At 44.4% G+C, this 25994-nt stretch overlaps 1 protein-coding gene across 4 annotated transcripts; it reads left to right on the top strand.

Moving 5' to 3' along the window:
- The first annotated feature begins 1087 nt into the window (after positions 1-1087).
- On the top strand, positions 1088-24984 carry ankhd1 (ankyrin repeat and KH domain containing 1). Of its 4 annotated transcripts, none has more exons than XM_010744723.3 (39): positions 1088-1562; positions 4792-4945; positions 10777-10933; positions 11157-11304; positions 11426-11573; positions 11666-11899; positions 12031-12125; positions 12902-13057; positions 13528-13609; positions 13711-13902; positions 14014-14123; positions 14331-14418; positions 14694-14821; positions 14926-15069; positions 15177-15279; positions 15373-15635; positions 15762-16049; positions 16149-16566; positions 16668-16807; positions 16893-17004; positions 17092-17237; positions 17333-17475; positions 17829-18042; positions 18127-18302; positions 18596-18758; positions 18847-18942; positions 19047-19163; positions 19278-19446; positions 19570-19769; positions 19865-20217; positions 20400-20549; positions 20756-20905; positions 21175-22735; positions 22899-23076; positions 23286-23411; positions 23585-23833; positions 23933-24117; positions 24231-24398; positions 24515-24984. In XM_010744723.3, the coding sequence occupies exons 1-39, from the start codon at positions 1284-1286 to the stop codon at positions 24572-24574; spliced, it is 8043 nt and encodes a 2680-aa protein (XP_010743025.3). In that variant the 5' UTR covers positions 1088-1283; the 3' UTR covers positions 24575-24984. The 4 variants fall into 4 exon arrangements, with proteins under 4 accessions (XP_010743025.3, XP_019124007.2, XP_010743023.3 ...); XM_019268462.2 differs by having other exon boundaries at positions 12896-13057; XM_010744721.3 differs by having other exon boundaries at positions 11142-11304.
- The last annotated feature ends 1010 nt before the right edge of the window (positions 24985-25994 follow it).

Below are 25994 nucleotides of genomic sequence, written 5' to 3'. Positions count from 1 at the left end.
GGTCACTATGGTCACTTTACATTACAATATTTTTTTTTTATACATCATGCCACTTTTATCCTCAGTACTTGTCTATTTTGATTGTTTTTCATGTTTATTGTGTAGTTTATAGATATTTCTGTCTGTTTAATTTCTGTCTGTTTATTGTGTTTTCTTTTTTTTGCCTTTTCTACTTTTTTTCTAATTCTGTAGTGCATGCTACACTTACCTCTGCTGCTGTAACATGTAAATTTCCCCGTGGTGGGATGCATAAAGTATATCTAATCAAATCTTACACACTGGACCTTTAAATAAAAAGTGTGATTGTTATAAATAGCAAACTTTTTCTTGTTTTTCTCTCTCTCTCTCTCTTTAAATTTTGTCTCACATTACTGATATTCATAAGATATATATGATATATAGAGAATATATATATATATATATATATATATATATATATATATATATAGATATAATATTCATGATATTGATATATGTCAGATGATACTGCATGCGGTCATTAATATCTATAATGCCTCCCTCAGTGAGTCAGATACACACCCTTCTGTAATCGATACAAACATGGACTTTATTTAATGTTATTTTGTTCTTGTATATACCTTTATATATATATATATATATATATATATATATATTATATATATATATATATATTATATATATTGTTAATATTATATATATTGTGTATTTTGTTTGTAATTGATGATTACTTGTTTAATATAACCTGGAATATTGTAACAAAAATAATTTCCCCCTGGGATTATTAAAGTATTTCTGATTCTGATATTCATTGTCATTTAAAAATTATATTAAATAAGTGATTAAAATGTACAACAGGTACCAACATACTGTCAGCGCAGTGCTTGTGTTTGTAATTTCCCAGTAGGAGTTTATATGAACTAGTGAAGCTAGCTTAAGTTGGCCTACCATGTCATGTCTTGACGTTCGTTCTACAGCCTCGTGATATTGGTAAACCTAACATGACGTTGCGGTCTCGTGTTTGACGAGCATTAATGTGGACCAATAGGAAGCGGAGCTTTTTCTGTCCGAGCCAATAGGGTTGTCGGTAATCTCAACAGAGGCGGTCTTTCTGAGAAACAGTGCGTATCGGGTTAGGTTGTTAGAAAGTTAATGGCTGGGGGAAAGAGATCCTCCTCAACCCTCGCTTCGGGAGAGTTTCTGGATTCCCTGAAGTAAAACACGCTAATATCCTAAAAGAAAGAGCCCGGACGGACGTTTAAGTCAACGACTAACTCGCTAACACACGTATCGTGAACACAAGTATGCAGGATGCAGTAGCCGGGACGGCAATGCTGACGGACGGCTTCGAGGACGAGATTGACTCGGTGACTCCTCGCTCCCCAGTGGCAGGGATGGGGGTAGGAGCGACACCAGGAGGAGTCGGACTAGGGGGCATTGGGATTGGTGTAGGTGGAAAGAAAGTACGTTTGTACGGCGAACCAGGCGGGCCTGCTGCAGAAAGACTGGATTTCAAACTAGCGGCTGCGGCCGTCCTCTCCTCGGGTCCAGGATCCGGCAGCGACGAAGACGAGGTTTCAGAGGTAGCTACGCTAAGCTAAGCTAGTTAGCTAAGCCCCTACGAGGGAGCTAGGCAACATTCCTCTCCTAGCGCGAGCTGGCTTTGGCTGTTAGCTCGCGAGTTAGCTCGCGAGTTGGCAAACCACCCCCCTTTCCCCCAGGGCCGCTGAAATTACGTAAAAACAAACCAGCGTTTTAATCAAATAACACCTCTCTCGCCAGTTCGCCGTACGCGTGCTCGGCGTTGTGATGTCGACGGTGTGTTTGGTGTGAGACACGAGCGGGGTTCGCTCACGCCGAAGCTTGGCTGAAATGTTTTATTTATGCAGCGCAGGCTGTGACCACGGCCTAGTTCGGGGTGGAAGAGAAGAAGACGGCCTCGCTCTTCTGGGGTTTTGCTTGTCGGTTTCTCGCAAACACACATAACGCATCACAAGTTTTTGCAGCTCCTTCCAACAGCTCACGGCGGAATCGGAAGATGCCCCGTAAAAGCCACACGGCCCCCGTCTAACTTTAACTATCTGCCATTTCGTAGTTGTGTGGTGCAATTACGTCACTTTTCACCCAAATCATGTAAATTAACTCCGATCGGCGCCTCGGCTAACTTTTGGATGCGTTTTGTGTTTTTCCCTTCACGGAGCAACTCGAATTTTCGACAGTCGGTGTTGACAAATACGCCGTTTGGGTTTGTTTCATCCCTTCGTCTCTTGTCGGGTCAGATAGCCTCCACCACCTCCTCCACCAACACCACCTCCACTGTGTCAACTTGATTTGCGTTGTCACAATCGAGAGCAGCTAGAGTTCACGTTGAGAGGTGTCCAACTTTCCATGTGCTGGCAGGCACACGCATACACGGGGACAGGTGTGGTGGCATCTCCACCTCAGCTAAACATACTTTAGTCGTGTTTTATATTAGCTCAGCAGGGTGCGTGGATTAAACATAACATTTAATATGACACCCCCCTCAAAAAAATCACCTTTTTTAGTTGACAGTGTGGCAGCAGCAGCTGTTGGCGAAGCAGGATTTTGACAAACTAATCAAAAGGTTAATAATCCGACTGGCTAAATGTCATTTTCTTGTCTAATGTGAGCTGTCAGTTTTAAAAGATATTAAGACTGATCAGCCATACTATTGTGTAATTGAGTTTAGCATATCGTATGACTGCAGCAGAGACAGGAATGAAACTTGTCAGGCTGCTAGACGACAAATACACGACGTGCACAAAACCTATCAAAAGGTCTGACACTAACGGCATTTCCATGGTAACGCGATAGTCATTGTCATCTGAAAGGTGATGTTTTTTAGAAGTAGGAGACGCCGGCATCACGAAGGAGTTATGGGCGTGATGGGCAAAAAGCGTGTTACCTGTTGAGCTGTCTCCGTTCTACTAAAGTCATATCTGTCTGAAACATACTACAGCCGCGACAGTTAAGACAAGTAAGGATGTCAGCTGATACGAGTGTCAATATAGCCCGGCCGTTTCTGTCTGAGCATCAAGCGGCAGCAGCAGCAGCAGCAGCAGAAAATATCAAGTTTGACAAGTAGATCTCGGTCAGTTTAATCGAATCAGATTGGAAATGTATGGCCTCCGTGTCATGTTTCTTCCCTCGCTCAGTCTGCTGTATAAGCCTGAAAGGGTGCGTTTGTTGTGGTGTTTTACTCCAGTGGAGAACTCACTGCTCTGGGCAGTAGCTAAAATCTGAGCCCCAGGATTAAGCAGATGCCATTCTAGGCCTTTCCAGCTCTCTGGATACCAACACTCTGGGAACTGTAGTTCATTAGTAGTGAAGACTGATCTCCATTGTTGATTAGAAAGGCCCTCGTAGAACTACATCCCCCATGGGTTGTTTTGCCCCGCGTTACAATCGTATAGCTGAATTCCTCCACATTGCTGAATGCTGACTCTCTCCCAAACATTTGCACTCTGACCGAGCCGGACCCTAAAAGCACGCGGCAGCTCATGGATGGACGTAAACAGAGAATTATCAGTGTTTTGTAAAAGGTTGTTTTTGAAACAGATTCATGCTAAATCTCTAAATAATTATTTTAAAAATCAAACCTTCAAGTTAGTCCAGTTGTATTTGTCATTTCCAGTGTAGCTAATGTTTATACCTTGTTAAATCATTGACTCTCTTAAAGACAGGGCAGTTTTGGCACAATTTTAAGGAAGTCACTTGTGTGTCATTGATTTATGTAATACTTTGATATGTTTTTCTCACTGACACTACAAATAGCGCTCAATACACCTAGCCAATTGGATGCCCCTCTAGATAAAAACCAAAACAATAACAAAGTTTAATCCAAGGCGAGGGAACTGTGTTTTTGAAATTAATCTTTAATTTTAATCTAGTCTATGCACAAACTACTAGACGAGGCTAGATTTGAGATTTATTCCTTCTGTGCACCAAAATACATCATTAGTAGTAGACAGTAGTTTTGTACCTGTGTTACAACTAGGAAGTTACTCTGAAACAGATAATTGTTTTATGATGTGTGCATAGTGTTTCACGTCAGTGGTGTTTATATATAGAGGATAAAACAGGCCTCTATTTTTAATTGTTATCAGATGAAGACGGTGTAATTATTACTTTCCATCTGTAAGAAGAGCTGTAATTCATATGGTGAAATATCGATTGGCTCTACAACATTCACAAAATCATGGGTTGACGCTGCAGCTACACAAACTATTGTTTTTTTTTAAAAAGTTTATGTTTATGTTGTATTTTTTTTTTTTTGAATATTCAAATCTTTGTAATAGAGACTGTAATACACGATAGTCAACAGGGCCAGAGCTCAGGTATGAGACTGTGGCGCTGTACGTGGGCAGCTGACTCTCAGCTGAATCTCTCCATGTGTGCAGGGGTTTTAAGTCCTGGCCATGGCACTTCCCGGGCTTTGAATCCCTTTGAATCTCCCTCTGCTCCTTTTCGGTTTCCCTTCGCTTTAAAAGAAACTGTAAATAAACAAGGGCAGCATGCCTGGTCTTTTTATAGGTGGTATGTTTGTGTGCGTGGGGCCACTTCTATGCAGAATAATTGAAATGTTGTATTAATATTAATGATGTATTAAGCAATATAATATTAAACGCTGGTGCCCTTTCTCACGTGTTATTCTATATGTGCTACTTCACAAATACCGATCGAGTTCTAGACTTGATGTAAAACACAGTAGTTGTCCAGAAATATAAAATTACTACTAATGTCAACGAGCTAGTCATTGTTCATTTACCACCCTCTCTGTATCTCTTCCAGGTGGAGTCATTCATCCTGGACCAGGAGGACCTTGATAACCCCATCATGAAGACGGCGTCAGAGTTGCTTTTATCCAGCGCCACAGATGGTGTAGATTTGAGGACTGTTGATCCAGAGACACAAGCCCGACTGGAAGCTCTACTGGAAGCCGCAGGTATGACTGCGCCTTCTGAACTTAAAGCACCTTTTTGACTCGACATGTTCATTTGCAGTTGGCCATTACTCACAGGCCACACCTGTTTTTTCTTAAAATGTGCCTGAACATATGGCAGCTTTAAATAGGCTGAACCACGTCTTTCTGCCTTAGCTTTTTATCCAGCAGACAGTTGAGGTCTTCATTTGTATACGACCTCAGGCTGGAATGTCAACAAAGAGAACCTGCCGGTTCTGCAACTGTCATATCAAGACACAGTTTGAAAGTGATTTGGGTAAATTAGTTTGATTAGAACTTGTAATCTAGGTGTAAGAAGGTCTGTGTAGATTAATTCATTAGGGCCTGGGTGTCCTGGCCTCGTTTGGGCTTATGAACACTACCGGGCAGATTAACGCTGCAACGCGCTTGAGCCTCCACAGCATGCAGGGAGCCTGTGTTGAACGGCTAATGGCTAATCTCATTCTATTCCCCTTTCTCTACTGACTAATCGGAACAGAAGAGGTGCCAACTTACATTATCTGTTTGCTTAAGATCTGTTACAGCTTGCGTAATAACAATAACACCCCTCTTTTCAAATGTTTACTTTGATTTGTGAGGTGTCCTGTAGTGTTTTTGTGTAGTCTTAGCAGAGAGAGGAGTGTAGCTCGGGATGGTTGTAGCAGGAACATTTGGACAGCGTCTCTTCATTCCCAGTAGGAGCAAAGCAGCCAAATACCTGTCAAGACCATCAACAGGGAATATGCAAAGCATCTGATGTTTATTGGTTGTAGACTTAAGCTAATCATTTATTGCAAACAGTGTAATATGTTAATATGATGACTCTATTTGAGGCTATTTCAAGTTATTCCGATAGACTTTAGCCCCTTTTTAAAATTGGGTTATTATCTAAAACAATGTAATCTTTGTAAATCTGATGTGGATATAAACAACCTCCAAATTAACACTAAATTCTGACATTTTAATCTCAGTTATTGTCATCCATTGCACTGGAGTACGGAGCCAAAATAACAAGAAATGTGACATTGTCCGGCTGCTTACTAACAGTCGCTGAACTTTTATTTATTGTGGGGGAATGAAGAGAGGTTATCCAAACTGTGTTACGCAACGGGTGACGCTCTTCTCTTCATGGATATATTAAAACAATTCTGCAGCTAGTCATATTACTGAACTGAAAATGATTTTCTAGTATTCTAGTTTAATCTGTCTAAAAAGTTCAGATGAATTATGCAGCTAGATTTGGACAGATACTTGACTCTGGGTTTGATCTGGTTAAAAGTTTGATAGTGACATCTCTAAAAAAAAATAAAAAATTGGGGTTTTCTGCTGATTTATTAAGCCAGTCAATGCCCAGCAGGCCTAAATACCACAAATGTTAGATGTAAGACAAGCAATACATTGATTTATTTATGAAATCTACCAGTACTGCTAACCATACTCGGGTGACCTTGGACTATATCTTCTATTCCCTTGTTATTAAAGCTGTAATGTTAAGAGAAATAATGTCAAACTCAAACATGAAACCTGGTCAACACGCGGTATCAAACTTACAAAGCAATCACTGAAGCCTTCCTCAGAGCATAGTTTATTACGTACCATCGATACACAGCTGTGGCATCAGTTTTACAGTGTTTATAATACGCAGTTTTGGTGATGGTAAAAGTTTATGAAAGACATAAATTATGTTAATTACTAGGGTCATAGTTGTAAGGTGGTGGTACGTTATATTGGGAGGTGCTTTCACTTTGACATGAGTAAAAAAATATATATAAGAGACATGTCTCAATATAATGCAGTCCAGAACTGAACACCTTAATGCCGGGGTAATAAATTAGCCACTGAGTAAACATGCACAGTAACAGATCATCAGTGGTTTAGCATACTGACATTTCTAGATAAAAAGAATGAAGCCAAAAACATAAGTGTTGTTATGTTAAGCTCCGCATTCAGTAACTTTGTCGACACACGTTTAGACTAACACGCTCTTTTTTAGAATAATTCAACACTTTGAAAGTTTCTTTCAGAAGGCTGAATACATACATGGACATACGTTTGACCAGATTGACCAGATGTGCATAGGTGTGATGATGCATTTTTTTTTTTTACTGTAATCATCATCACAGTCCTACTTCAGTCACATTTTATGTTCCGTGCTAAACACAAACATTTGCGTCTGTTTTGCCAGAAATTATAGGTGGTGTGTCAGAAAATAGATAGAAATCAGCATCAGGTACAACGTCCCAAACAGTCAGACAGGCTCTCCCCTACCCAGTGTACTTTAAACTCATGGACACACACACCACGTTTGACTTTTTGCCCCGCTTATACGATATGTTTAAGGTACCCTGTGAAGTTTGTGAACTCTGCTGCTGGCTGTAGAGCAGATGTTACGACACACCGTAAATGTCTATGTCCACCTGTCACATCCATAAACTGTCGATTTGATCGAATGTACCGTCCTGCATGCACGTCCACGAGCGTGGGGACGACCCGATACACATTTCTGCTTATAGCAGAACGCAGCAGAACACGTTAACAGTCGCCGGTTGTGCCACAAAAGGTAGCAGTGTACCTGTAAAGGAGGCCACCAGAAACAACACAGGAAAAAAAAAATCCACAAACAATGCAGGGAGCGTCACTGAATGTAATTATTCCACGGGGTATGTTTAGAGCTTAACCCTTACATTTTCTGTTTGGGGGATCCCTTTTTGCTCTATGTTGGGAAATGAAATCATGTCGGCATGCTGTCCTGATGCTGCCACTTGTACAAAGGTCAGTCTATTCAAATGTCAGCCTAAGATTTAGAAGATTTCATTCTGACCTTTTTGTTGCATCTTGGCGATCACAGGTGTCTTCGCTGTCAAACTTCGTCACACTTGTTAAACTTTGAATTCTCACAAAACACCATCATCACATCGTTTCACTCCAGTATTTTTTAAATGGCTCCTCTCAGGCTATTATGACCACGACACTATGCAGCAGAGACACTTTAATGCATATTGCAGGGCAGCTTTATTTGTATAAGACCTTGTAAATGCAGACACTTCAAAGTACTGTACTTGGTTGGATACTCGACATTTAAAAAACTGCAAAACAAATTTAAATTAAACAAAATAAACTAAGATCTATTTCTCTATTTAGTACAGCAGCATACATGTTTTACAGAAAAGCTATACAACAGTTGAACACACACAAGATATTAAGAGGTATGCTGCAGTAATGATCTAGTAATGAATGACCCTGAAGGTTACTTGTGCTTAATTAACCAAAAGTGAAGTGGAAAAGTAATAGTAAATCAGACTCGAGTGTTCTCTTGCTGATAACTGCACATTTCGTACAGCAATTTTCAACATCTGTGGCTCTCTGTAGAGCCTCTACAGCTGCGAACGCGTGACCAATACATTATGTGCTTGTTAACTTTTCATCTGTTGTCCAGTTTATTCCTCCAGTAAAATAAAGTGGACAACAACAGGATATGTTTCCAGTTTACACAGTAAACTTTCAGGCTGATTCCTGCATACGTTTAAAATCTGTGTTGAAAGTAACTGATTACAACAAACACAAGAAACTCATTAGCCAAGGCTCTGCAGCACTTTCATTGCTAACATCTTACCCAGAATGCAACATGTCCTTCATGAAACAGTAGAGATATATTTGAGACACTTGCACTTAAGACTCTGAATACATTGGAGCCTACGTACGATACCAGCTGCCACTTGAAGTCCTCCACATGACTCTTGTTCTTGAAGTAAATGATTTCAGCGAGAAAGGAAACCATCTTAAATCAAAGGAGACTTCTCGGAGCTTCACGTATTGAAAGCTTTATCTGTTGAAATAAGTTAGATATGAGAGTAATCATTACCCAGTTTACAAATATGACTCACTTCTCAGTTATTGCCGTATGAATCTTGGACACTCACGGAGGAAACCGGATGCAAAATGGCAACAAATCCTCTAATTTACCTGTTTCCTGAAGGCTGCTGAACGTCTTTGTGGAATATCACCTGATTATCAAGCATACTGTTATTAATGGTGCTACAGTATGCAGTATGTATACATTGTAGAATCAGTGTGTGTGCCATCTGAGCAAGCATTTGGCACATGCACCTAGATACAAGATCGTGTTGTCTCTGCAAACATATTTGAGTTTTTTGGAGGGGGAGCAGTGCAGGAGCAGGTGCTTATGGGTAAACACACTTCACATCCCTTTCATCTTGGATTTGGGATTCGACTCGATTGCTCAGGTCCAAACACATTTGTGCTGGCAGGTCTCACCCAGTGACTAAAGACACAAAGAAAGCTAGAACCAGCTGGTACGCTTTTGAGAATTTGAGTAAGAAAAACACAGTCGTCTTTATTCTTCTACCCGGTCAGCCATTGGCTACGCGTGAAAGTTAGTTCAAAGTGAGCTGCGTCTGCGCAGAAATCCAACGAGGTTCAATGTTGACTGGCTTGAAATTTTTGCGTTGGCTGTGCTCAAACAAACACCGGCTGAAATTTTAATTAGCAACTTGGATAAAAAAAAAAAACCTGTTTATTCAGATTGCATAGTGTGTTGGTGGTACAGTGGGTGTAGGCAGCTCCGTGGCGAGCCAGTAACTAACAAAAATATCTGCATAAGTGCTTGAAGTCATAGCCTTGACCTCAGTAAGAGCTCAATGTCCATTTTGCACATGTAGGACCCAAATGAGTGAAGTTATTTTTGTGCCATTCACAGCTGTAGAAATAGTTTCTGAAATTTGCAAACAGGCCTTCCAAAAAAAAAAGGAAATGGAAATAAACCCACATGTAGGTTCAGTTTGTTTTGATTCAATGAGCTTTGTGCGTTCTCCGAGATAAACACGATACAGTAAAACATTAACGATCAACTTCCTCGACCTCTTGTTACCCCCCCTCCGCTCTTGAGGACCGTTGCGAAATCCTCGTCTGCGAGCCGTGCTAAGTTTAGCTTGAGTCGCAGGGCTGGTGGTGAAAACACAGGAGAGGACCACAAGGACTGGAGCTCACTTCTGCTGAGCTAATGGATGGGTTAGGGCTGAGGCCGAAAAGTTCAAAGCAAACACTTTTTTTTTCTTCCTCTTCCTTCTTGGCTCTTTTTGCTTCATTTTTTTTTTTTCCTTTTTTACAAATGTATGCCGACACGCTCATAACAAACACTTGAACGGTTTTATTGGTTGGGAAATTCTGTCTTCGGAGTGAGATCTTTCAGTGTAGTTCATTGTCTTTTCCCCTCTTTGGCTTTTCTTCTCTTTCGTGACAAACACACATACAAAAACCTTTTTTTCTTTCCATATGGCGTTTAGTTTTTCTCCCAGCTGTGCTTTTCTCTCTCGCTGACCACTGTCTCCAGTTCCTCTCACATTCACTGCCTCTTACCCATCTATAATTCACACAGGATGAGACCTTTTCCTTTTCTGCGGTTAACAACCTGACCCTATGTCTGCTAGCCTACAGAACTAACTTTACCTTCCTTCACTCTGTTCATTACAGCTCTGGTCCCCGATCTGTTCTGAACATTCATATAGTAGCCCGGTGGTCATTTTAAGTCACTGGCAAAATCATAGCAATGACGAATCATAGATGGTGTATTGAAAGTAGTGAAACAATAGATTGAGCCATATTAACAAATGCTTGTGTGTGTTTTCTGTGTCTGTGTGTGTGAATGTGTGTGTGCGTGTGTTTTTTTTTTTTTTCCTTCCACTTTGTGTATGCTGCTACTAACCCTGGATTGGATTGGCTGGACTGGACTTGCTTCCTCATCTGGTCTGGTGTGGTTGTGCTCCCCTGTGGTTTGCCTTGCCCTATGCACCTCTGCCCCCTTTGGTGTTCGGCAGGCATCGGTAAACTGTCCACTGCCGATGGTAAAGCTTTTGCAGACCCCGAGGTGCTACGGCGACTGACGTCCTCTGTGAGTTGTGCCCTGGACGAAGCTGCTGCAGCCCTGACCCGTATGAGAGCCGAAAACACACTCAACGCCGGCCAAGCCGACAAGTATGTATCTTGCCCATACTGACGCTGGCGTATGCCAGTTTATCTTGTGTCCAGTTTCACAGTTAGAAATGAGTTATACACTGATACATCCAAGTAGAATCATTTTCTCAGCACTTTTGCATGTGCGTACGTGTTCTGTTGCTCAGAAGTGATTGCGTAATTGAGGCGTATGTGTGTTCACCTGTCACAGTGGCAGTAATTGTAGCAGTCTGGTTATTTTCAGCCGTAGTTTAGCAGAGGCGTGCTCAGACGGGGATGTCAATGCGGTGCGCAAGCTGCTGGACGAGGGACGGAGTGTCAACGAACACACAGAGGAAGGAGAGAGCCTGCTGTGCCTCGCCTGCTCAGCCGGCTACTATGAACTCGCACAGGTATGTGAAAGGAAGGTTGGAGTGGCATGTGATTTACATGTTTGTAGTCATCTGTTCATTATTGTGGGAAGCCTCCTTTTTATGTTTCCTAACCTTTTTTAATTTCATCTTTTACCCTTAGGTTTTGTTGGCCATGCATGCCAACGTGGAGGACCGGGGCATCAAAGGAGACATAACGCCACTCATGGCTGCCGCCAGCGGAGGTTATGTGGACATCGTCAAACTGCTTCTCGTCCACGGGGCAGATGTTAATGCACAATCTTCCACAGGTAAGCCTCTCTTCATTTCTCTACAGTTACAATTATTTCCCCTTTTCTCTTCGTGCTTTTTCAGTCAGATCAATCTCTCCGCTGTCTTCCAGGCAACACAGCTCTGACGTACGCGTGTGCTGGTGGCTTCGTCGACGTGGTGAAGGTGCTACTGAAAGAGGGTGCTAACATTGAGGACCACAACGAGAACGGACACACACCTCTCATGGAGGCGGCCAGTGCTGGCCACGTGGAAGTGGCCAGGGTACTCTTGGAGTATGGCGCTGGAATCAACACACACTCCAACGAGTTCAAGGAGAGCGCTCTCACACTCGCCTGCTATAAAGGTAATAAATCAAATAATGGCGTCTCTGCTGTTTATTAACTTGTTTAGGTTCTGTGGCGTTAACACGCGCTTCACTTTAAGACTTTAAGGGTGATAAAAGGTTAAAAATCTAATTTTGTTTGTCCTCTGCAGGTCACTTGGATATGGTGCGTTTTCTGTTGGAGGCTGGAGCAGACCAGGAACACAAGACAGATGAGATGCACACAGCACTGATGGAGGCGTGCATGGTGAGCATCTGACCCAAACCTAAATCCCTAAATATTTTCTTCTCAGGGTTTGTTCACACTTTATTGCATTTCCTTGTATTTTTGTTTTAAAAAAGTTGTTTATTAGATTTAAAAACATTTTGTTAGTTGTGTTTCATGAGCAGTTACTTACCATTTAACTAAAAATGTTCCTCTTTCCTCACGGTACCATTTTAGTTTTTTGGAGAGTCGTCGTCTTTTTTTTTTTTGTATCAGACAGATCAAACATTCAAACCAATTTAAAATGCGAGTTGACACGTGGACTGGCAGCGCAGTGAAACCAGCACAACAGCTGCACACTTTCAGCGTCCACACTCGCAAGCGTTTTGACTCTCGGCACAGTGCACAGTCATGTACTTACGCACCTAAGTGGGGGGAGGAAGTAGACTTACCGGTATGTCAGTAAATATGGAAAGCACAGCTGTTAACCAACCATATCCCTCAGTCCATTGAAATAATTGTAATAAGGAATGTGCCTGTTTTCTAAAGATAAATAGAACAAATAATGTTGGGAATGTAGTTATAATATGTTTATCATAAACTTTGATGGATGTCAGTGTAGTAATACTGTAAGATAAAATATGGAAACATGGATTCATGAAGAGGAATCGTTTTGTAATTGAGTGCCCTGTTTTGAAAGTGAATTGTGAAGAACCTTGAGGTTCTCATTGTTTGTTTTTGAGCTTTTATTGCAAAGTCATCAAACATATTTATTCAGGTGCTTATCTCTACATTCTCTGTGTGTCTCGCTGTCCCAGGACGGCCATGTGGAGGTGGCACGGCTGCTGTTGGACAGCGGCGCGCAGGTCAACATGCCAGCCGATTCCTTCGAGTCGCCCCTTACCCTCGCAGCCTGCGGAGGACACGTGGAGCTGGCAGCCTTGCTCATAGAGAGAGGAGCCAACCTGGAAGAGGTGTGTGAAGAGACAGAGAACCTAAAATACAAAACAATTTTTGATTTCACAAATTCCATACACTTTATACTACCATGCTGTTATTGGGGGACATTGTGCTAAATACTATACCAGCCAGAGACTTAAAATGTATATAGAATATTAGTTTAGACATGTTTTTTGGGGACGAGGAAACTCAATTTACAACTGACATTTTACTGACATTAATTAAAACAACTATCCTTAAGAAAAATGCAAGATAGAGCAAGTGAAACAAAACTATTTGGACATATTTTTTTAAAATGTGCTCATCCCCCTCATATTTTATATAAAGATATATAAACTATGGTGCAGATGTCAAACAACTAGCAAATTGAAATTTTCCATCCCCAATGAGTCACAAATGTTATCTACATCACACAGTTATCTTGCAGTGAGTCATAACTCACCCCCATGTTTACTGGTTTGCTGACGCTTCTGTTTGTGTCCAGGTCAATGATGAGGGCTACACCCCTCTGATGGAGGCAGCTAGAGAAGGCCATGAGGAGATGGTAGCACTGCTGCTGGCTCAAGGTAAGCAAGTTTAGCTTTTATATATCTGAGAAATGTAAACAATCACCAAATGTCCCTAACATCAGTCACAAATCACTAACTGTTCTTATATTGGCCTACAGGTGCTAACATCAACGCCCAGACAGAGGAGACCCAGGAGACGGCATTAACTCTAGCATGCTGCGGAGGCTTCTTGGAAGTGGCCGACTTCCTCATCAAGGCGGGCGCTGACATTGAGCTGGGCTGCTCCACACCTCTAATGGAGGCTGCACAGGAAGGCCATCTGGAGTTGGTGAAATACCTACTGGCTGCAGGTGAGTAAGACGCAAGAATGCCACGAGCTGCAAACCTAGGAGTATAAATGGACAAACTAAGATGTCTTAGTTTTACCTCTGTGTTCACAATCCTAATCTGTTGTCATGCAGGGGCAAACGTGCATGCCACCACAGCAACGGGCGACACAGCGTTGACGTATGCGTGTGAGAACGGGCACACTGATGTGGCTGATGTGCTGCTGCAGGCTGGAGCCAACTTGGTACGCCATGATCTTAAATGCTTTGTCACTCATGATCAGTCCTCTGTTTTACCGAAGTCTAGAAAACACCAGAACAGATGTGTAATGAAATCTGAGCCTTTCTGTGCCAATGTTCCATCAGTCTAATTGAACACAGTCTGTTTTTCCTGGACGTATATATAACCATAAACCAAGCTTTTAACACATCGTTTAATTTTGTCATTACAGGAACACGAGTCTGAAGGAGGGCGGACGCCCTTGATGAAGGCAGCAAGAGCAGGACACCTCTGTACAGTGCAGTTCCTAATCAGCAAAGGTGAGTTATCGATTAGCTGCCAGATTAAACAAATTAAACTGAATTATTTATTTCCCTTTTTTTATCATGTTGCTTTGGTTTTATATATCAAAACATTATGGGATAAAATGTCAGAAAGGCAAAGGTAGCTTTTTGAAATGATAGGTAATTTAGCACAGATAAATAAAGTAATTATATAATTCACTGAGATCAGTGGATGATCAACATGATAATAATGCAGTATAATGAGACTCATAATACACAGTGAGTTCATGTGGTGTTCTTCTCTTGTCCAGGTGCTAATGTGAACAGAGCTACTGCCAACAATGATCACACAGTGGTGTCTCTGGCCTGTGCTGGAGGACATCTGGCTGTGGTGGAGCTGCTGCTGGCACATGGGGCGGATCCCACACACAGACTCAAAGTAAAGCACACACACTCTGGATCCAGATAAGAATAATTAGAACATTTATGCTCGTCCATATATTTGTGTACTAATAACACATCATCTGTGTTTTCTCTTTGTAGGATGGTTCAACCATGTTGATAGAAGCTGCTAAGGGTGGCCACACCAATGTGGTTTCCTACCTGTTGGACTACCCCAACAACATCCTGTCTGTCCCAGCCCCCGACCTCTCCCAGCTCACTCCCCCCTCGCAAGATGCCTCTCAGGTAAATACAAGACACTTTTAATCAACACTCTTTCTAGTTTTTACTAAGAGGCAGGTGTAATAGTGGTTTTGACTTACTTAACACTAACATGTCTTCTGCTCTGACAGGTTCCACGTGTCCCATTCCAAGCTCTCGCCATGGTAGTGCCCCCTCAGGAGCCCGACCGAGCCCCGTCAAACATCGCCACCCCCCCACCCGTCTCCAGCAAAGGTAAATAGTGCTATAAGTCCTAAGTCACTAAGCAATTCATCTATTACCTCTCCACTCATCCTAATCACCAACTTCTCAAATCTTTGAATCCAGGCGTGTCGAAACAGAGACAGGCAGCCCTTCAGCCCGGTGTCCCCAGCTCAGTTGGCCGGGGTCCTGAAGCAGAGCCCCTGCCGCCCTTCCACTTGTGCCAGCCACTAGAGTGCATTGTGGAGGAGACGGAGGGAAAACTGAACGAGCTGGGTCAAAGAATCAGTGCTATTGAGAAGGCCCAGCTTCAGTCCCTAGAGCTCATTCAGGGGGAGCCGCTCACCAAAGACAAAATTGAGGAGCTGAAGAAAAGCAGAGAGGAGCAGGTACGATGCATCGTCCATTTAAGATCTTTGTTTCAGGATTTTAAAACAGAATCACACTTAAATGTTATTTTGGATGCATGACACCGTATCAAAAGTCAAATAAGGATGTGGCTGTCGCCCACTTAGGTACAGAAGAAAAAGAAAATCTTGAAGGAGTTGCAGAAGGTGGAGCGCCAGCTGCAGCTGAAAACACAGCAACAGTTCACCAAAGAGTACATGGAGGCGAAGGGTTTAAAGGAGGAGCAGGAGGCCGGACAAAGCCAGGGCCCCGGCCCGGGGCCCGGAAGTACGCCGTCTGCTCCAGGGCCCCTTCCCACGACACCTGGTGCCCTAGTACACACCAGCTCTGACACAGATGAAGAGGCCAACAAAGATGGGGAGCAAGAGGAGCAGCCAGGGGACGAAGGGGAAGAGGTGAAGCTCTCAGTAATTTAGATTTTTTTTTTATTATGTTGTTAGTCCTAACACTCTTTATTACCTTTGAGATTTAAGGTGTTTTCTGTACGTTTTCAGGACGAGGAAGACGACGACGAAGAGGAAGGTTCGGAGGAAGAGGGAGATGGAGAAGAGGACGACTACCCGAAGCTTCCTCAGGTGGGCACAATCCTCTACAGGGATGGGCCACAGCCTCCACAGCAGCCTCCTCTGCCCCCTTCGCCACAGGCTCAGCCCCAGCCTCCTCCTCCGCCTGTTCCAGCTGCGTTCGTCCCTATCCAACCCCTGCCAGACTACAACTCTGCAGATTACCCGGGAAGCACCAGTCCAGAGCTGCAGAGGGTATTAGTGGGGCAACAGATGCTGGGGCAACAGCAGCAGGGTCAACAGTTGCCTGGGTTAAGCCCGGGAATGATACCTCAGCAGGCCCCAGATGGGCTCATGGTAGCTACACCTGCACAGACGCTCACAGACACGCTGGATGACATCATGGCGGGTAAGTGCATTTCATGTTACAGTTAACTTAAGATTGTTATTGCCTCTCTGCTAATTTCCTAATTTATAATACATATCTATATTTTTTTCCCTCTATTGCAGCTGTGAGCAGCCGTGTGCCCATGATGAACACTACAACCTCACCCACACCCCTGTCCCAGCCACCCACACAGATGCCCGCAAACATCGCCTCGCCCCCTTCAGTCCTGCCCCTCTACCCCTCTGTTGACATAGATGCACATGTAAGACATAGTCTCAATTCGATGTGACTGAAATCTTAAAACCGACAAGTGTGCACAAAGTTAAGAGATGTTGTTTTCACCACAGACGGAGAGCAACCATGACACAGCGCTGACACTGGCGTGTGCAGGAGGGCATGAGGAGCTAGTGTCTGTCCTAATTGCACGGGGAGCCAACATTGAGCACCGGGACAAAAAAGGTACGAAATTTAAATTTGGAACATGAAATGGACATTTAAAGTGTATTATGAACTGTATTTCTAATGGTTGTCCTTTTCCCCTCACAGGTTTTACTCCTCTGATCCTGGCTGCCACTGCTGGTCACGTAGGAGTGGTGGAGGTACTCCTGGACAAAGGGGGTGACATTGAGGCTCAGTCAGAGAGAACCAAAGACACGCCCCTCTCCCTGGCCTGCTCTGGGGGACGCCAGGAGGTAAACGCATTGTCTTTCAGTTTACCTTCACTAAAAAACACTGCTACATTTTCCTGGCTTTAACTAAACTTTGTAACCATCTATGTGTTTGTCAGGTGGTTGAGCTGCTGCTGCTTCGGGGAGCCAATAAGGAACACCGCAACGTTTCCGACTACACGCCTCTTAGTCTGGCTGCTTCTGGGGGTTACGTCAACATCATCAAGATACTCCTCAACGCCGGAGCTGAGATCAACTCCAGGTGAGCGACAAGAAGCACTGTATTCACTTTGGCACCCTGGTAGGAATGAAACATGTCCATCCATATTAGGTTACTTAATTGGAATGTGACGTTGTTCTAGTTCCTAAAAGTAAATGAGGTTTGGAGTAATAATCTTAATCAAACAGTGCCAAACAAATACATCTCAGTGTGTGCCTTCAGGTTCTACCTGCACCCAAAAATAATGGCATAGTGCTTACCTTCTTTATAATTGAGAATAAAGAAACAATAATGCAGTGACTTCACAACCAAATACTCAAATTTTACATAACATGGATCAAACTGTTTTTATTTTGGTATTTGGCCTCTAATCCGTTTATTTACTTTCTCACCAGGACTGGCAGCAAGCTGGGAATCTCTCCTCTGATGCTGGCAGCTATGAACGGTCATGTCCCGGCAGTGAAGCTGTTGCTGGATATGGGCTCGGACATCAACGCCCAGATTGAGACCAACAGAAACACAGCTCTAACCCTAGCCTGCTTCCAGGGGCGCGCTGAGGTCGTCAGTCTGCTGCTAGATCGCAAGGCCAACGTTGAGCATCGTGCTAAGGTGACTTCCAGTTTCCACACTTGTAAATATTGTGCCTACACTGTCTGAGCACACAAAGTCTAAGTGACTTGTCATTTCACGCAGACTGGCCTTACTCCTCTGATGGAAGCAGCCTCAGGAGGATATGCAGAGGTGGGCCGAGTGCTGCTGGACAAAGGCGCTGATGTCAACGCTCCGCCTGTTCCCTCATCGAGAGACACTGCCCTCACCATTGCTGCAGACAAAGGCCACTACAAGTTTTGTGAGCTGCTTATCAACAGGTTAGTGTTCTTGGGTGTTCCTGTACTGAACTTTGTTCTAGTTTTCTTATAATGAGATCATTCTCAGTTGCTTCAGTTGTTGACTGAATTACCTGAAGGCTGGCCAATTGATTTTTCTACAGGTTGAGCCTTGAGTTGTTGATAGGACATTGTACTGGTATAATGTTGGTTTCTTACACCACAACAGGCACACTTTGGTGATCTAAATCTGGCATTACCTTTTTAGATTCAGCTTGTCTCCCGGTCCTTTTTAGCTGCAGTGCCTTTGTGTAACTCCTTTTCCGTCTTTACAGGGGTGCCCATATCGATGTACGAAACAAGAAAGGGAACACTCCTCTCTGGCTGGCAGCAAACGGCGGTCATTTTGACGTGGTCCAGCTCTTGGTGCACGCCAGCGCTGATGTGGATGCAGCTGACAACCGCAAGATTACCCCACTCATGGCTGCATTTCGCAAGGTGCAGAACAAAATCCTGATTGTTGGGTGTGTCAGATTACACTCTGTAAAAGCCTTTTGGTTACTAACCACTTTACTTCACGTTTTAGGGTCATGTGAAGGTGGTGCAGTATCTTGTGAAGGAGGTCAACCAGTTCCCATCAGATATCGAGTGCATGAGATATATCGCCACCATCGCTGACAAGGTATTTCTTTTCCCTCTTTCGTTCATTAGTTTGCTTCACGTTGGAACTGTCAGAACCAATGAATATCGCAGAGCTATAACCCTGCTGCTTTCCTGTTACTCCAGGAGCTGTTGAAGAAGTGCCACCAATGCATGGAGACCATTGTCAAAGCCAAAGACCAGCAGGCAGCCGAGGCCAACAAGAATGCTAGCATTCTCCTTAAGGAGCTAGACTTGGAGAAGGTAATGTCGCACTCTGTGGCCGTGTTTTTGGGGATGTTGCCACATTCAGAATACACAGCATGCACTATATCAGGACAAATGTGTTTTAAAAAATCACTGCGTTGTGTGTTGCAGTCCCGAGAGGAGAGCAAGAAGCAGGCCCTGGCTGCTAAGCGTGAGAAGCGTAAGGAGAAACGAAAGAAGAAGAAGGAGGAGCAGAAGAGGAAGCAGGAGGAAGAGGAGGGGCAGAAAACTAAGGAGGATTGCTCTGAGATGCAGGAGCAGAAGGAGGATTCAGCCGATGGTAACTTTCTATGACTTTTGCTATAAGTTAAGACACTGCAGGAAATATTGAGTTCAGTACAGTTCTGCTGTATCGGAATTGTTTGGTCACCATTCCTGAATTTTCCCCATTCGTCCCCCACAGAAGCAGAGGTCCCTATTGAGCCTCCAAGTGCAACTACCACCACCACCATTGGTATTTCTGCCACCTCCACCACTTTCACTACAGCCTTTGGTAAGAAGAGAGCGAGTGTGGCCACTACCCCGAGCACTAATCGCAAGAACAAAAAGAACAAGACCAAGGACTCTTCGCCCAACGAACCCATCATATTACAGGATCCGCAGGTGAGCATTTCAGCTTTTCATCTGTGGCGTTGGTTGTCTTTGTTTGGTTCATAATGTTTAGACTAAAAGTACCCGTGTACGCGTCTTCTCTCTAGGTTGCACTAGCACAGCACAAGGCTGACAAGAACAAGATCCACGGTGAGCCACGGGGCGGGGGCGGGGGAGTGACTGGCGGCAACAGCGATTCCGACCCCTTGGATAGCACCGACTGTGCCAGTGAAAGCAGCAGCAGCGGGGGCAAGAGTCAGGAGCTCAACTACCTCCCTGACCTCACCTCCTCCTCCTCCTCCTCCTCTTCCTCCTCCTCCTCTTCCTCAGCCCCCTCTTCAGGAGCGGCTCAGTCTCAGATCCTCCTGCGCGGCCCAGAGAAGAGACACTGTCCTCAGCTGCCGATGGACGGCAAAGTGGACAACAAGGTCACGGTCTCCATCTCAAAACCAACGCAAAAGTGAGTCCCCGTGAGATCTGACATGCAGCGTGTGTGTGTGTGTGTGTGTGACTGCTTTAACTTAAATTCTCACCGTAAGCTTATTTCAAAACATTTTCCACAACCAACAGAACAAATAGCAGATTGTATCTTATCATTATTGTGAACCAATTGAACCTGAGATTTACCCGTTCTGTGCGCAGAGCTCCGGACATGATCGACTCCTCCAATTCCTTGCCCTCTCCATTCAAGACCATGGCCCTTCCCATCACCTCACCCAACAGTAAACTCTGTCTCACAAGCCCCAAGAGAGGCCAGAAGAGAGAAGAAGGTTGGAAGGAGGTGGTCAGAAGGTCGGTGGTTCATTTAATCTCTTTATATTTCAACTCTATCACAGAGTTTAAGCTTTACTTCGTTCGTAAGAGAAATATATTGTTTAAAATGCTGCACAGAGCTTGTTTTTGATTGTGGGTGTCAGTTGATGTAGGTTGCAGTCTGAAATGTTCCATCTGCCGGGTATAGACACACAAATAATAAAATGTCACTGCTTCTTTTGAAGATCAAAGAAGCTGTCTGTGCCAGCCTCTGTCGTATCTCGGATCATGGGCCGAGGAGGCTGCAACATCACAGCCATCCAGGACGTGACAGGAGCTCACATCGACGTCGACAAACAGAAGGACAAGAACGGGGAGAGGATGATCACCATAAGGTAAAAACGACGCCCTCTGGTGGACTGTTCACGCCACTGCAGCTAGGATATTACAGCTCGTCAGATGCATTAGGCATGTAAGCCCTGTCTGGATGATGTCATTCCCTCCTGGGCGAGTCTTACAGCTACAATGCGGCGGTCCAACTCTGTTTGATATGAACAGAATTTAAGAATTTTTCAAAAATGTTTTTCTTTACATTTCCTCTTTTTTGATTTGTATACTTTTAAAGACGAGGACAGTCTGTATGAATTGTGCTTTGTTCTTTCAGAGGAGGCACGGAGTCTACACGGTATGCAGTCCAGCTGATCAATGCTCTAATCCAAGATCCAGCCAAAGAGCTTGAAGATCTGATCCCCCGGAATCACATCAGAGCCCCAGGCTCTAAAACAACCTCAGCTTCCTTCCCCAGTACCACAGGGACCACCAGTGGTTCAACCACCGGGCCTAAGGCCCTCAGCGCGTTGGTGACCTCCACAGGCGTCTCGTTCCAGCCCTCTTCATCCTCGTCTTCAGCCTCCTCTCAGGCCGGGGGAAAGATTGGGAAGGGGCTGTCATCAAACGTCAGACAGCCTTTCCCCGTGTCTCTGCCCTTGGCGTATGCCCACCCTCAGTTGGCTTTACTGGCTGCTCAGACCATGCACCAGATCAGACACCCTCGTCTACCCATGGCGCAGTTTGGTGGCACCTTCTCTCCCGCCGCGAGCACCTGGGGACCTTTCCCTGTGCGTCCCGTGAGTCCTGGCAGTGCTAACAGCTCCCCCAAACACAATGGAGGAACCAACGGCACGGGAGGCCAGGCCAGACCCAACTCGACCCATAGTGAGCACAGCAGCACAGCCAGCTCAGGAGCCTCAGTCACGACCACCAACACCACCACCACCATCGCTCCTAACACGTCTACAGCCGCAGGCTCGCCTCATACCCCGAACCCCACCCCATACAATCCCCAGCCGAGCCTCCCCACTCCTTCCTCTGTCAGAAAACAGCTCTTCGCGCCTGACCCCAAGCCTGCTGGTGTCGCCCCTGTGTCTGTGGCTGCAACTTCTTCTAGTGGCAGCAATGCAGTGCGAGGCACGGGTTCTCCTGCACATCACAGTTCCACTACAACTACGGCGAACGCCCCTCAGCAACCAGTCGGACCCATTTCGCAGCCCCCCATCCAGCCAACTAAAACAGAGCCCAGCGCTGTTGCCCCTCCTGGAAAAGACAAGCCCTCTCTACCTGTAGAGAACCAGCCTGTTTCTGTCAGCGAGAGCATCAACTCTGTGGGTTTCACTGCCCCTGCCATGGCTTTACCTCCCAAGCCAGAGCCTCGACAGCAGTTACCTCCCCCTCCCTCCTCTGTACCATCCTCAGAGGCTCCACCACCCCTCCTCAACCCACAGCACAGTTCCCATCTCCCCTCAGCACCTCCTCCTGTCCTCTCACACAATGTTGCACATCCCAACAACACTGTACCCCACTTCTCAGCCCCTGCCCCCAGAGTCTCCCATCGTATGCAGCCACCAGGGCCTTACTACTCCCTTCCTGAGCAGCAGCAGCAGCAACAACAGCAGCAGACGCAACAGCAGCAATCTGTGTTTGTGCCCTTCAACGCTCAGCAAGAACCCCCGAAACAGACCCAAAACCAGACGTCCCAGCCCACAACTTTGCCTCCACAAGCCCAAGCTCAAGCTCCAGGCTCCCTTCAGGTCTCTGCTAACCTTGGGATGATGAACGGTTCCCAGATGCAGCATGTGGCCAGCGCAGGCAAGCCTCAGCAGTTACCCCCCAACTTTGGCGCTGCAGGTCTCTTCAACTTCAGCACCATCTTTGATAACAATAGCCAGGTGAGTTCACGTAGCATTTATAATTTGAACATTAGCCTGACAGTTTGCAGTGACACAGAAGGAGGTTAAATGTTGCACAAAATGATAAATCATCAAACGGAACTGTATCATAGTTCAGTCAGTCATGCACCCAGTAATTCTGTTCATCGTGCTTGTCGTTCAGGTTGGAAACAATCAGGTGTGGGGTGGATGCCATCTGCCAGCTCGATCACCTCCAGAGCAGTCGTACTCGGCCCCACCAGCCTACATGATGGAGAACATGATGCCCCCGCCTCCTCCAGACAGCTCCAAAGCGCCTGGCTACCGCTCTGCCTCACAGAGGATGGTCAACAGTCCCATCGGTACGGCTGCTTTCATTTGAGTTTACACAAGATCATTTTGTTGTTTATCGAACTGGGTCGATCTCACTGAAAATACCAGCCTGGAAATGGGAACACAAACACCAAATGTAATGAAATCATATACACGTTAGAGAAAGTAGTAACGGCCTTGTCAGTTTGTAAAGTTTTCTCATGAGCTCAATCATGACTTTACTTTGGTCTGTCTACAGCGTTGACCAGCTATGCCACCAGTATCTCTGGCAGCCCGGTGTATCTGCACGGTCATACACCGGTTGGCACACCCTCGTTCAGCAGACAGCACTTTTCTCCTCACCCTTGGAGTGCATCCACATCAGGTACAAGGCTCACACTTGTCTTCATGTGACCGCTTTTTTTTAAAATTCATACTTTTACCAGCTAGTTTTTCTTTTATCTTGTAAATCTGTAGGACTCTTCAAGGCACTGTGCAAATTAAAGGTTTAAACAACTGTTTAAATCTCATCTGTTATTCTGTGTCTTCTCCCATCAGGTGAATCTCCTGTCCCTCCTCCCTCCACGGTGTCATCCTCAGCTCTCTCCACCTCAGCTGTGGCCCCTCCTCCTCAGCCTAAGCCTGGCAGCTCATCGCAGCAGGACCGGAAGGTTCCCCCACCCATCGGCACAGAGCGGCTGGCCAGGATCAGGGGGGGTTCTGTTAACCCACCTCTCCTCACCACCAGCTACACGGCATCTGTTGGACAGGGAGGCATTTGGTCATTTGGGGTCGGCAGTGCTTCAGGTATCATTTGTTAGAATTAAGACGAATCTCAGTGACTGTGCGCACTATTAACTGATTTCCATTAGTAATATCTAACCTCCTGTGTGTCCTGGTACACAGAGGCCATGTCTGGTTGGTCCCAGCCCCTAATGAGCAGCCACATGATGCACCCTCAGCTGCAGGCAGAGCAGTCGGCCTTCTCTCAGCACCAGCCCATGGAGCAGGATGACACAGGCATCGCAAACCCTGCCAACAACTACCACCAGCCGCAGCATTTGCCCAACAGTTACATGGACTTCCCAAAGGTAAGGCGAAGTTATAACGCTTTAAGATCTGTTAAATCTTTCTTGTATGAACATATCTTTTCAGTTTCAGTATGATCACATTTTTTACTAAATGCTCATTATTGTCTGTTCAGGGGATGCCTATGTCAATGTATGGAGGAACCATGCTGCCCCCTCATCCTCCCATGGCAGAGGGGCCAGGGGGACCGATGTACAATGGTTTGCACGCTGGTGATCCTGCATGGAGCCCCATTATCAAAGTGGTCCCAAATAATGCAGATAACTCTGACCCACAGCAGCAGGTAACGTCCTTTTTTTTGCTGTCTACACTATGCGTATAGTTCAGCTGTCTGCTATTAGTCTGACATAACCACATTTGTTCTAACATATACCTCCTATTGGTCCTCTGTCCTTTCAGGTGTGGCCTGGTACCTGGGCACCTCATGTGGGCAATGTGCACCTGAACCATGTCAACTAGACGGCGTCCACAGCAATCAAAACGCACACAAGCATGACCCACAGTGCAAACAAGAAATACCAACTGACCGAATATGACCGAATAAGACAAATGAAAAAAAAAGAAAAACGTACATGTTAACTTTAGTAGAGACCTGAGAGTGCAGAGCAGAGGTTGAAGAATTGGAAGTTGTCTTGACGCCATTCTTTGATGTGCCTATCTCAAACGAGGAAAAGGGGGGTAAATTTGGCGAGAGCTGTTACCAGCGCCTCGACGATGCAAACAAACATGCGCGATCACCTGTTCAACGGGATCTATTCTCTGCGTAGTTTAGCGATTTTGACTTAAAACCCACATACACCGTTCTTGGGCTGCAGGGGGCTCAACATGAAGTAGCTATTTAAACTTGGCCCAGAACTAGATGATGATTACCTAAAGAGAAAGAGAAATCAGAACCTTTTAGAGTGGTAAATACATGTATAATTGTTTACATACTAAAAAGGGTTAAAATGAGAGTAAATTTCATGTCGTATAGTGGCTCTACTTTATGTAGCCTGTATTAATGTGAAATATTTACCTTAATATTCAATAAAAAGATTGAAAAGTATTTGTGTGCTGTTTTTATGAAAGATCTTCTTCAATAAGTTGGTACACACTTCATCTAATGCAATGATGCTGTTTCTTGCATCATCTCTGTCTTCGAAGCTGGAGTCCTTGTGCAGTCTTAAACTGTCTTCATGGCTGTTGATGGATGGATATAATTTATTTAAAGAGAGCTGTGCTGGCTTAAACAATGTCAGTGTCATTTCCAATACTTGGATACTTCTGACCTTTAAACCAAACTGGAAAGCTATCTATGCAGTAGAAATATACAGAGCAGAAAATGTACTTTAAATGTTAGATTTTATTGTGCCATTGGAGGCAAAACTACTGGTTTCCAACCTGAAACACATCGCCACTTAACTTGAGGTCCAATGATTTTTACCCAATACTGCCACTTAGTGGTAAGAGTATGGATCCTGTTATAAAAGAGGTTTCAAACATATTCACCAATAATACTATTGGAATATTAGTAATATTGCTGTCCTGTTGTGATCAAATGAAATGTGGTCCTTGGATAAAATAGATAGCAGAGCCTTTGATTGGATCATTTCTTAGAATATGTATCCAATTTGCATATGTATTATATTTGCACTGTTTGTCTATTCATTCAAGTTTTCACATAATGTAAGATAGTTAGATGAGATGCAGAAAACATACGTTAAATTTAGACCTATAATGATAAATTTGAATTTAAATGAAACTTGTGCAAAGATACAAATACTTAACTACTATATAAAAAGTTCAAAATAATATTTTTTTTAACAGAAAAAATAATACAAATAAAAAACTACAATTAAATTAGACTTTAGAAAATGAATCAAAGTCGATGACTTGTGGT

Source organism: Larimichthys crocea, chromosome I (genome assembly GCF_000972845.2).
Source record: "Larimichthys crocea isolate SSNF chromosome I, L_crocea_2.0, whole genome shotgun sequence".
Taxonomy (NCBI): Eukaryota; Metazoa; Chordata; class Actinopteri; family Sciaenidae; genus Larimichthys; species Larimichthys crocea.
Note: the sequence above shows the minus strand (reverse complement) of the source record. Positions and strands in the feature narration are given on the sequence as shown.